General features: G+C 50.9%; 1 protein-coding gene and 1 non-coding gene across 2 annotated transcripts; both read right to left on the bottom strand.

The window, feature by feature from the left end:
• Positions 1–333: 333 nt before the first annotated feature.
• On the bottom strand, positions 334–7,290 carry LOC124667642. Its single transcript, XM_047204906.1, has 3 exons — positions 7,197–7,290; positions 6,160–6,229; positions 334–734 (listed from the first exon to the last, which is right to left on the bottom strand). Exons 1-3 carry the CDS (start codon positions 7,277–7,279, stop codon positions 576–578), a joined length of 312 nt encoding a protein of 103 aa, XP_047060862.1. The 5' UTR covers positions 7,280–7,290; the 3' UTR covers positions 334–575.
• Positions 7,291–10,475: 3,185 nt separating this feature from the next.
• On the bottom strand, positions 10,476–10,600 carry LOC124668883. Its single transcript, XR_006991951.1, has one exon. It is a non-coding gene; the product is annotated as a small nucleolar RNA snoR83 (small nucleolar RNA).
• Positions 10,601–11,684: the final 1,084 nt, after the last annotated feature.

The raw sequence follows: 11,684 nt of genomic DNA, 5'->3' as shown, positions 1-11,684 counted from the left end.
TCTTCTCTTCCTGCATACATGAACCATGGGTGGTGATCGATGTGATGAATAATACAGACAGCGATGAAAGAGAACTGTAGAGTGGGAAGGTATATGTGCCATTTTGCTTTCAGTTCTAAGAAGCAACAAATCTCCAGGCCGGAAAGGAAGATGTAGTGGGTGGCACCTGTCGCTTGATAAGCATAAGCTGGCGATTTTTTTAAAATAATACATTTTTTCGATCTATTTTACAAATAATACACGTTTTCAAAATTTTACGAATATGTGACTCGGTCGGTCGACTGGAATATGTGACTCGGTCGGTCGGCCAGCCGACCGACTAAGTCACAGATTCGTAAATTTTTAAAAACGCGTAGTAGTTGTAAAATTATTGAAATAAAACATATTACTCCCTCCGTCCCGAAAAGAGCTGTACATGCTCTATTCATTTTACAAATTACAAATAAACCCACATGTATTCTACCCGTTACAAATTTAGCTAGTTTCAAGATCCAAAATTCTGGCAACGATATCACCGTGCTCGTGTCCCAATCCTCCTCAGCAGCTCTATATGATCCTCCGCAGCTCGCCGCTGCTCAGCACCTCATTGTGCACCTCGACAGGCAGCTCACCGTGCTCCTCCTGTGCTCGCCGGAGTCTACCACAATTGCTAGAGCTGGGTCAAATGATAGCACTCCAATTTTCAATATTTGGCTGGTTACCTTCTTCCATGTTTCTTCATTGAAAAGATCACGCTGGAGAAATAAAACACAAACTACTCATTAGTTATTGAGCATGTTTCTTCATTGAAAAGATCACGCTGGAGAAATAAAACACAAACTACTCATTAGTCATTGAGATGCATCAAGGCAACAGCTAGCAAACTAGAATCTGAAAACTCAAAGTGCAAAAAACACATTAACAGATTGGGAGTGTTAAGTTAAAGAGTTCAGAGAAAACAATCAAGTTCAAATATAAAACATGTAATCAGTGCGAAGTGTAAGATTGTATTATGTCTCACAATTGATACAAAACTGTTTGGGGTACAAGGGATATAAATAGTAGAGTCAACCGACTAAGCCTAAAACCCTAGCTTGCGTTACAAGTCTAGCTTAACCGAAACATATAATCTAACATCCCCCCGCAGTGTCAACGGGGGGTTCAATCACGTTGAGACTGAAACGAATGTCATGAAACGGCTGTGTTGGCAGTCCCTTGGTAAAGATGTCGGCGAACTGCGCTGTAGTGGGAACATGAAGAACTCGAACTTGGCCCAAAGCAACTTTCTCCCTGACGAAGTGAATATCTATCTCAATATGCTTTGTCCGCCGATGCTGAACTGGATTGCTGGACATGTAAACCGCTGAAATATTATCACAATAAACAATAGTGGCCTGCTGGATGGGACGATGAAGTTCAGCCAACAATAGTTGCCGTAGCCAAACTGTCTCAGCAACTGCATGTGCAACAGCTCGATACTCAGCTTCTGCAGACGAGCGTGAAACCGTAACCTGTCGCTTAGAAGACCATGAAAGCAAATTGTTACCCATAAAAACACAGTATCCGGACGTGGACCGACGAGTGTCGGGGCATCCAGCCCAGTCCGCATCAGAGTATGCTTGTCAAACTGGTAGGTGAAGTGGTGTTTATGTGAAGGCCATAATCTAATGTTCCTTTTAGATATCTAAGAGTGCGTTTCATGTGATTGTAGTGAGGAACTCGTGGATCATGCATATATAGGCAGACTTGTTGGACAGAATAAGATATTTCGGGCGTGTTAGAGTAAGGTATTGTAGTGCACCCGCAATGCTACGGTAGAGAGTTGGGTCCGAGAATGGTTCGCCATCAGCAGAGAGTTTGGCGCTAGTGTCAACAGGTGTACGAGCAGGCTGACAGTCAATCATGCCTGCGCGGTTGAGAAGATCTAGAATGTACTGACGTTGGGAAAGAAAAAGACCATTAGAGTCACGTGTAACAGTGATGCCAAGAAAATGATGAAGCACACCAAGATCAGTCATAGAGAATTCAGAGTTAAGCGAGTGTAATAATATGATCAAGAAAAGTCTTAGTGGAAGCGAGTGAGAATGATATCATCAACATAAAGAAGAAGATAAGTCTGTGTGTGTGGAAGTGTGATAGACAAAAAGAGAGGTGTCGGTGAGAGAGGGAGTGAAACCGATTGTTTGAATGTAAGTTGAAAAACGTTGGAACCAAGCCCTAGAGGCTTGTTTGAGACCATAAAGAGATTTTTGAAGGAGACAAACATGATCGGGAGCAGAGGAGTCTTCGAAGCCTAAAGGTTGTTGACAATAAACAGTTTTTTGGAGAGCACCATGAAGAAAGGCATTTTTTACATCGAGTTGGTGAATGGGCCAAGAAGAGGAAGTGGCGATGCTAAGAATAGTGCGAATAGTGCTAGGCTTGACAACAGGAGAGAAGGTCTCGTCGTAGTCGATGCCGTGCTGCTGAGAGAAACCACGACAAACCCAGCGAGCCTTGTAGCGAGAGAGAGTTCCGTCGGAGAGAAATTTTTGGCGGAAAACCCATTTGTCGGAAACAATATTTGCACCGACGAGGCGAGGAACAAGGCGCCATGTATCATTGTGAATGAGAGCAGAAAACTCATCACGCATAGCGGCAGCCCAGTTAGGATCGAGAAGAGCACTTTTGTAGGTTTTAGGGATGGGGGAGATCGGAGAAGTGGTGGCATGAAGATTGAGACGCGGCCCTTTTGGAACGTGAAATCCCGTTTTGGCCCGAGTGCGCATTGTGTGAGCATTTGTGGGAGCTTGGGTAGGAACAGCATGGGGTGGTAGAGGTGGAGTGGGATGAACAACGACGTCAGGCGCAGCGGATGAGTCAGACGTCGAAGACGGTGGAATAGGTGGAGAAGGAGCGGCGGGGGAGATGGGTGTATCGGGTGGAGCTGCGGACGCGGCAGAGGAAGCAGCCGACCCCGCTGTCGCGGCAGTGGAGTCGGCTGAAGGGTCGGCCGCGGCAGGCGAGGAGGGCACTGGGGTGGCGGTAGGAGCGGTGTAGTGGTGAGGAAACCTAGCGGGGTGAGCTATGGGATGATGTAGGTTAGGCGATGGGTCAATGGGAGTTTGGGAGGGTGTCCGTGTGGAGAAAGGGAAGATATGCTCGGAGAAAGTAACGTGCCGAGAGATGTGGACGCGGTCGGAGACGAGATCCAGGCAGCGATAACTGTGTTCATCAGAGTATCCTAGAAAGACACAGGGAATGGAGCGAGGTGATAGTTTGTTGGTGGAGATGGCGGCAGTGTTTGGAAAACAAAGACAGCCAAAGACGCGAAGTTCAGAGTAGTTGGGATGACTAAGGTAAAGAGAGTAGAATGGTGTAGAGTTTGTGTTGGACTTGTGAGGCCGGATGTTAAGTAAGTAGGTGGCTGTGCGTAAGGCTTCGGCCCAGAATTTTGGTGGCATTGAGGAGTGGATTAAAAGGGTGCGAATGATGTCGTTTATTGTGCGAAGCGAGCGTTATGCCTTGCCGTTTTGAGGTGAAGTGTATGGGCATGAAAATCGGAGAAGAATGCCATGTTGAAGAAAGAAGTTTCGGTTTTGAAAGTTATCAAATTCTTTGCCGTTGTCACATTGGATAAATTTAATGGGAAGAAAGAAGTGTGTGGCGACATATTTGTGAAAGTTGAGGAAAATGGTGTGTACGTCTGATTTGTTGCGTAAAGGAAAAGTCCAGACAAAGTGTGTGAAATCGTCTAGAACGACTAGATAATATCTAAAGCCAGAGACACTAGTATGGGGAGATGTCCATAAATCGCAGTGCAAAAGTTCAAAAGGAAAGGTACTAACAGTAGTAGAGGAACTAAAGGGCAAGCGAACATGTTTTCCTTGCTGACAAGAGGGACACATGGAGGTATTATGACTATCCTTATTACAATTTATTGAAAATTCGCTAAGTATAGAAGACAAGGTAGCGTTGTGGGGGTGGCCGAGACGGTGATGCCAGAGGTCGACGGACGCCGCCATGGAGGTGGGTGGGTCGTGGGTGGCGGCGCCATGGAGAGTGTAGAGGTCGCCGGAGCTATTGAACCGAGCGATCTCCGCTTTGGTCCGGTAGTCCTTCACGGATAAACCAAACGGATCAAATTCCATAGAAACAAGATTGTCACGGGTGAACCGACGAACAGAAATTAAGTTTTTGATTAGCGCGGGTGCAATAAGGACATCACGTAGGAGGAGTTGTTTGGTGGGTGTAGGTATGGTGGTTTGGCCGGTGCAATATATAGGTATAGTAGTGCCGTTTCCTAGGACTATGGATGAAAGTGGTGCGGTGGAAAAATTTGACAAGCATATTACTAGAAGCGGACATGTGACTAGAAGCACCGGAATCGAAAATCCAGTCCATACCTGAGTTTCCCTGGGCAGCGAAGTTGTTCATGGCCTGCAAGAACGCAGATTGGTCCCAGCTCGGTGAAGGAGCGGAGGTCGGTTGATGCAGCGGGGCAGTTGGAGCAGGCGGCATGAGGACAAGCGAAGGCTGAAACATCTGGGGGTGCTGATATGGCATGTATGGCATCCCCCCGTCGTAGTAGGCCGGGGCGGCGTGGTAGGCGTTCGGCGGGGCGCGCTGGCCAAGGAGTCCAGGGGAACCAGTGCGGGGGCGAAGACCCGGCGCCCGTGCACCCGTGTAAGCCGGAGGAGCGCCGATCGGAGAGGGGCCGCCCGGGGCATGGACCAAGCCCGAACCATGCCGGTCCGGGGATCATGAGGAGGGTGCCGGGTAGGCGGCGCGGCGGTGCCGGCGCGAGGCGTCGGTACCGCCGGTGGCGGGCGCCAAGCGGGAGGAGCGGCGGCGCCGGCGCGGGCGTCGAGGCGGCCGGTGGAGTGGCGGATCGCGGCGGCCAGTACATCGGATTCTTGCCCTTGTAGTTGGGGCTGAGACGCCGACCGGGAGGAGGCTGCCCGGCCGAGGCTGGAAACGGTACCGGGGTCCTGCCGCGGTAGTGGGCTGGCTCGTCGGGCCTGCCGGTGCGGGAGTAGGCAGCGAGGGCGGCCGGGTGGAGGCGGCGAAGACGTGAGGCCGCGCCTCCCGCCGTGTGAGGTCATCATCGGCGTTCGCAGCGAGGGACCGGATCTCCTTGAAGGAAGGGCGAGGCTGCATGAAGGGAATCATGGCCGCTTGAGTCTTGAACCGGTCGCCGAGCCCTTGGAGAAGGATGTTGATAAGCCGGCGATCGGGCATAGGATCGCCTAGTTCGCGGAGCTCATCCGCCATCGTCCGGATGCGCCGACAGTAGACGCTGAGCGAGGAGTCCCCCTGAGGGGTGTTGCGGATCGCGGAGTGGAGGTTGTTGATCCGGGCGTCAGCGTTGTCCTGGAAGAGCTGGCGCAGGGACGCCCAAAGGGCGGCGGCGGTGGCGGCCTCACGGAAAACGAGATTGAAAATCTCCGTGGACACGCGTGTGTAGATCCATTGGATGATGGCGAGATCATCTGTGATCCAGCGAGCGTCGTCAGGATGAGGGGCGGCGTCGGCGGCGATGTGGTGACGGAGGTTGCAGCGCCCGAGGTGAACCTCAAAGAGGTGGCGCCAATGGTAGTAGTTGTGTTGAGCAAGATCTAAAGTAATAGGTATGAAGGGGGTGATATCGGCTATGGTGTCTGTGTAGGAGAGAGGAGTAGCCGTGGGAGGGGTAGAAGAGGCCGAGGCCTCGGCGGCGGCGGCGGCCTTGGCGTGCTGGTCGAAGTAACCAGGCGGCGGCGGCGGCTTAGGCGGCGGCGCCATAGGTCAGGATCGATTAGTCTGATATCATGTAAGATTGTATTATGTCTCACAATTGATACAAAACTGTTTGGGGTACAAGGGATATAAATAGTAGAGCCAACCGACTAAGCCTAGAACCCTAGCTTGCGTTACAAGTCTAGCTTAACCGAAACATATAATCTAACACGAAGTATATCCAGTGACTAAATTAAACTGCTCTAGACAAGTTGGTATACGATTTCTTAAGTATGCAAAAGGTGTATCTGTCTTGGTGAAAGTGGTACCTTAGCTATTTGTATTATTGCGCCACATAAAAAATGCAGTACCCGCCTGCAGTTTAAATTCAGAAATTGGCATGGTTTGTCACGGCAGGAGGAACTCCGGACATGGGAAACAAACAGGGTGAATCTAGTTTAGTTGGGAGTATCTTATTCTTATTGGCTGATAGAAGGACGATGCAGCAGCGGCAGTTTCAGCGGCTGTCAGAAAGAGCAGCCTGGCCAACATCCTGCAATAGCATTACCATGGCAATGGTGAGCGGTGAGGATTCTAAATCATGAAAAATCCAATTGTAGTGTTGTTGTGTAAGCTGCAACTTAGGACAACAAAACAAGTGGCGAAGTAGACAATTCAGAGGCTTAAATGGGCACAAGATGATATATAGACAGGAAAGATGAACCCATAGAACAGTAACTATGAACCACAGCTCATAATTAACACAACCAACACAATCTACAATATGTATTCCAAGGGACAATCTACAATATGGAATCTACCAACCACAGCTTTCTTGCAAATATTAAGAAAAATGGCAGTCAAAAGAAGCAAAAGATGCAATGTTTAACGAAACATGATCTCTGCAATGTTTACTTGATTATATTCTCTATTTTCATGTTTGTTCTAACAAGATGCAATGTTTAACGAAACATGATCTCTGCATGTTGATTTTTTCACACCCTCTGAAGATTTTTCATTTCAAAGAATAGATAACTACCACAAAAGAGCAAAAATATGAGAATCGAATCCAGGCTCAAAATATATAAACATGATGTACATTGATGTGCCCTTCAAAATTCAGATAACTTCAAGGAAACAACACAGTCCACAACGCATCATCAGTACAGATGAGAACAGAGACAAAGGCGAGCCATCAAACAACAAAAAAACACCGTGATGCAATCAAGACATAGGATTTTATATGGTTCAGTGAAGTGCTTATCGCTTTGTGCGCAATCATCGTTGGTCAGCATAGATCCTTACTTTCCAATTCAGACGAAAAATAAAAGCCTGAATACCAGATAAATTTAGCTAGTACTACTGTACCTACACTTTCCAATTCTATACCGCAGGGCCAGCATCACATCTCCTCATTTCGATTTCATTACTCACATGGAACAAACAAATCGCCATTGAACATCCAGTATATTACCATAGCAGTTTGTAGCCGAGTAATAGAGGAACAGCAAGGAGCTCACCATAGCAATTTGTACTCGAGGCCGAACGCAGTGCACCGTACTGCCGCGACCTGGGGCAACAGCCGGAGGAGCATCAGCATCATCACCGCATCGAGGAGCACCAGCATCGGTGAGCGAGGCGCAGGAGGCCGGCGGGCGGACGAGCTCCAGAGCCCGAGGACGGCGGCGCCGGTGAGGGCCTCACTGCAATTTGTTTCCCTTTCATAGTTTCAACCCTTTTTTTTTTTTTTTTTGAGAAAGTTTCAACCCTATTTGACGCAGTAGAGAGAGAGGGCGGAAATCAGTTCACCCGTCACGGGCGAGGCGTTCTGAGGGAATCTCCAACCCGCGGGCCGTCCATTTTCCGCCGTTTGGATGGCCGCGTGCCGCGTCCGTGTGTCCGTTTGGGTCGTACGCTGCGTCCAACGCGCGGATGCATCGCATATTTGAAGAAAAACAGAAAAAAATTAAATGTAAATTTAAAGTAAATTTCATTAAGCATATGCTATATTTGGGCAAATTTGTACATAGCCCTATTTTACGCAAATAACTAACAAAAAAAAGCCCTCTATATGGGCTTTAAATTAAAAACAAATATAAAAACCCTAATCTAGGGTTTGGTCGAGGACGCGGTGGCCGCCGGTGCGCCGCCTAGTCCCTGTGGCCGTCGTCGCTGTCGGCGTTGACGACGTCCCCGGGCGGTGAGGCACTATCGTGGCTCGACCGCGCCGGGGACTTCGGCCACGAAGACCACATGGCCTCCTCCTAGGCCGAATGGGGGTCCGCTGCTCCACCGCGGCAGCACGGAGCTGCGCCTCCCTTTCCAGCCAGGCGAGGCGCCTGGCCTGCTGGCGCCTCCCCTCCTCCGCGCGGCACCTGACCTCCTGGCGCTGTTGCTCCTCGCGACGGAGCCTGGCCTCCTCGCGCCGCCGCGTCGCTTCCTCCTCCCGACGGGCATGGTCGTACAAGGCCCAGGCCTCGGCGTCCTCGATCGCCTGCCGGGTCTCCTCCTCCATCACGAAGGTGCGAATGGCCGCTTGGAGTTGCGGCCACTTCACTTCCTCCTCCGCCGCCGAGATGATGAGGGCGGCGCGAAGGTCGGGGTCCTCTTCTGAGGTCTCCGACTTGGGCTGTAGCAGCAGCGGCGCCGGTTCCGCCAATGCTACGCCGCCACGGGCGGCCTCTCCGATGTGGAGGCCGCCGCGGTTTCCTCCGGCGGCCCGCAGCGCTGGCGGCTGCTGGCCTCCCCGTCGTTGGCTCCGGGAGCGAACCGTCGCCTCGGGGCCATGGCGGCGGTTGCGCTCGGGGAGTGGGCAGTGGAGTGGACTGGAGGGACATATCCCTCCAGTCCACATTTAATAAGCCCCCCGGTCACCGATAGGTGGGCCCAAGGGAGACGAGCAGGCCAACAGCCGGACGCCGCGTGCAATCCGCGGCCACGCAAACCTGGCCCGGATTTGGGCTGGGTTTGCGTCGTTCCGGACGCCGCTGCCATCCGCATTTGCGGTGCATCGCCGCGTTGGGCCGCGTATTTGTCCGGCTGGACCCATCCGGACGCGCGGGATGGGTCGCCATGTTGGAGATGCCCTGATGCTCCCGTCGAAAGAGAAAGAATTAGAATTTTTTTTTTTTGAGCTTGGAGAAAGAATTAGATGTGTTGCACGTTAGCTATTGGGCTGGATGAAAAATTATCTACTCTTGGGCTTGGCCAGAATGAGTTCCACGCCTAGTTAGAGCATCTCTAACAGAGCCCGTAAATCCCACCGGAACCGAACTTTTCCGGCGGATTTACGGTTCGGATCGAAACTGGCGCCGATCAGTGACCGAAAAACTGGGCCGGCCCGAATACGGAGTTCGGGGGCCCGATAAACTCACCGCACGGCACCTATTAAAAGGGTTCGCGGAGGGGAGTTCGGTTCGGAAACCCTACTCCTCTCCCGCCGCCGCAAAACCCTTCGCTCCGACGAGCAATTCCGGGTCCTTGGACGCCGCTCCGCCGCTACGGCCACCACCCCGCCGTCCGAAATGACGCGTGTAAGACGCGTGGGTAGGGGCGGTGGCCGATCGGGAGGCGGAAGATCAAGTCGCCGTCCGCCGAGCGTACGGGCGGAGTCAGAGCGCGCCAGGCGGTCGCGCTCCGACACCGCATGGAAGCGGGCCGGCCGCAAGTGGCTGGAGCTAATGGCATGCCGCCTTCAAGCTCGCGCGGAGGTGGCTGTGGCTACGGATGCGAAGGGGAAGCGGAGGCGCCTCCCAATGCCGGCGCGTGTAGCCCGCCGCTACCACCGTTGCCCCCGCGCGGCGACGATGACGACGACGGACCGCCTCTCATCTGCGGGAGCACCTCCGGCGCAGCGGCCATCGAGGTGGCGGCGCTCGTCGTCGCCTAGCAACCTGCGGCGACAAAAACCCTCCGCCGACGCCCCGGTGACAATATAGTCTCCGGTACCTAAATTTCTAGGCTAATTAGGTCCGTAGTACGTAATGTAGGTCCAATGCGGATGTATTTTGGCACTTATTGTAAATTCGGATGAAATCAACTCCAATCGTGAAAAACGATTTCCCGCGACGTTTGATTTTCGCGAGTTTGGTTTGCATTTACGGTTTCTGTTCTGCGCCGTGCCTAAATGCGCTCTCATTTCGGTTTTTAGGAGACTGAACTAGGTTTCGGTGCTCTTAGAAGAAATTTGTAGTTTCGGACCCAATTTGGCCTCCATGACCCTCCTAGTCCATGATTCTGCCTTGCTCACCCCCAACAAATGGGTCCGAGCTGTCATTACGATGAGCAATAAAATCTCAATTGACGTTTTCTGCAATTAAATCTTTGTCCTGCCGTTGTGCTTGGTGGATGAAATCAGCTTGGCTGTCTGTATCGGAAGTTCAGTACACAATTCATCGTGATGCTTTAAGAACCCAGTCCTTGACTGCTGAGAAACACTCTTCATGTCTATTGCAGGAGATTCTGCTTGCCATCCGCGTTTTCACTGCGAAATGTGGCAGCTCAAGCTAGCTATGAAGAAACATTCGTGTTTTATCTGACGGCCTTTCATGTCTACACTACTGATTTAATTAGATTCGTTCGTTCGTCGTTCGTATGGTGGCATCAGACAACACAACAATCCAGTTCTACAGGTCTAATCTGCCGGCCTAGATGTTAGCAGCTTAGCATATTAACACTGTCAAATTGATTATATGCAACCACGGACTGAGACTATACTACAGAATAGATCTGTTTCCGCAGAGAAACGCTCGACAAAAGTCCGAAACAAAAAAAAGTAAACAGTGATGGAATCATGGATTGTTTGTGTGGCGAGTTACTAATGAAGCACCTCCACTGGGAAAGAAGGCGCTATCAGCGAAACTCCCAGACATCAGTGTCGGCCTCCCATGAATCAGAAGAACAGCTAAGCGAGTTAATCCGGGATTATGGAGGCCATGGACGAACATCATCCAAATACACACAACCAGAGAATAGCAGAGATTGCAAATGTTCAAGAACCAATCCGACACCCAGCAACAGAAGATGGAGGGTGAGACACGGTGGAGGCTCTAGATCGGTCTACGCCCGCAACGGAACCAGCACGGCACGAGATTGAATCCGCCCGGTTCTCTCGAAGGCGATGATGCACATCACAGTATTGCGAAACAAAATAAAGAGGGAAAACGAAAGCACAAACAGAGATCGATGAGAAGAGGCAAGCGGCGCCGCTAAAACGTCAGAACACAGCAAGAACGATGCACAAGGGGATCTAGGTTTAGGTTTCCTCCATTGCGGCGGCGAGAGCGAGAGGCGATGGGAGAACTGGTACCGCGAGTGCCTCATATAAAGGCGAGAAGGCAGGCCGTCGATGCGCCGTGGCCCTGCTTCGCGAGGAGGGCACTTAAACGGGCCGCAGTCTGAGCCCTAGCTAGCCCAGAGGGCTGGTTGCCAGCTTATTGTCTTAACGTGGGCTGCCGTAAGGACGAAGTGCCGCTTTGTTCCTCGGCATCGTTATCGGGCTTAAGGGCATTGAACTCACAGGACAGGTGGGGTGACTTGTCGCGCGCAGCCCACTTCTTCCCTCTGCTTGTGTCTTTATTATATTTTTTAACAAGGCAAAAAGTCACCCTCAAAAACAACAAAAACAAGGCAAAAAGTTTGTTATTTTATTGAATCAGAAGGAGTTTTTAGAAGTTTTACAACCAAAGACTTGACAAAAAGATCAAGGCCAACATCTTGTCCAGCATTCCAATACACAAACTACAAGCCTACTCTCGTGGTAAAAAACTACACCGCCCTGTAGCTCTGGCGAGGCTCCACATCTCCACCCCCTCTTTGATCTTCTCCATAAGTTACATGTACTAACGGATTTGTTTCAGAAATCCTGACTATTTATTTCTTTCCAAATCTTTCAAGAGACTAGCATCGCAATCGACGCCGCAACTTTCCTTGATTGCCCTCTTTTCTGGATCACCTCAACTCACCAATCTTTGACTGTGTTAATGGTATGACAACCCCTCGGGTCGATG

The sequence above is a fragment of the Lolium rigidum genome, chromosome 6 (assembly GCF_022539505.1).
Source record: "Lolium rigidum isolate FL_2022 chromosome 6, APGP_CSIRO_Lrig_0.1, whole genome shotgun sequence".
Taxonomy (NCBI): domain Eukaryota; kingdom Viridiplantae; phylum Streptophyta; class Magnoliopsida; order Poales; family Poaceae; genus Lolium; species Lolium rigidum.
The sequence above is the reverse complement of the archived record's forward strand: the minus strand, read 5'-3'. Positions and strand labels throughout refer to the sequence as shown.

Coding starts and splice junctions, on each gene's coding strand:
- LOC124667642 (XM_047204906.1), bottom strand. CDS start 7,279: ATGATGCTGATGCTCCTCCGGCTGTTGCCCCAGGTCGCGGCAGTACGG. Junction 6,230..7,196: donor CTCGAGTACAAATTGCTATG/GTGAGCTCCTTG, acceptor ATGCTATTGCAG/GATGTTGGCCAGGCTGCTCT. Junction 735..6,159: donor CATCGTCCTTCTATCAGCCA/ATAAGAATAAGA, acceptor TTATTTCTCCAG/CGTGATCTTTTCAATGAAGA.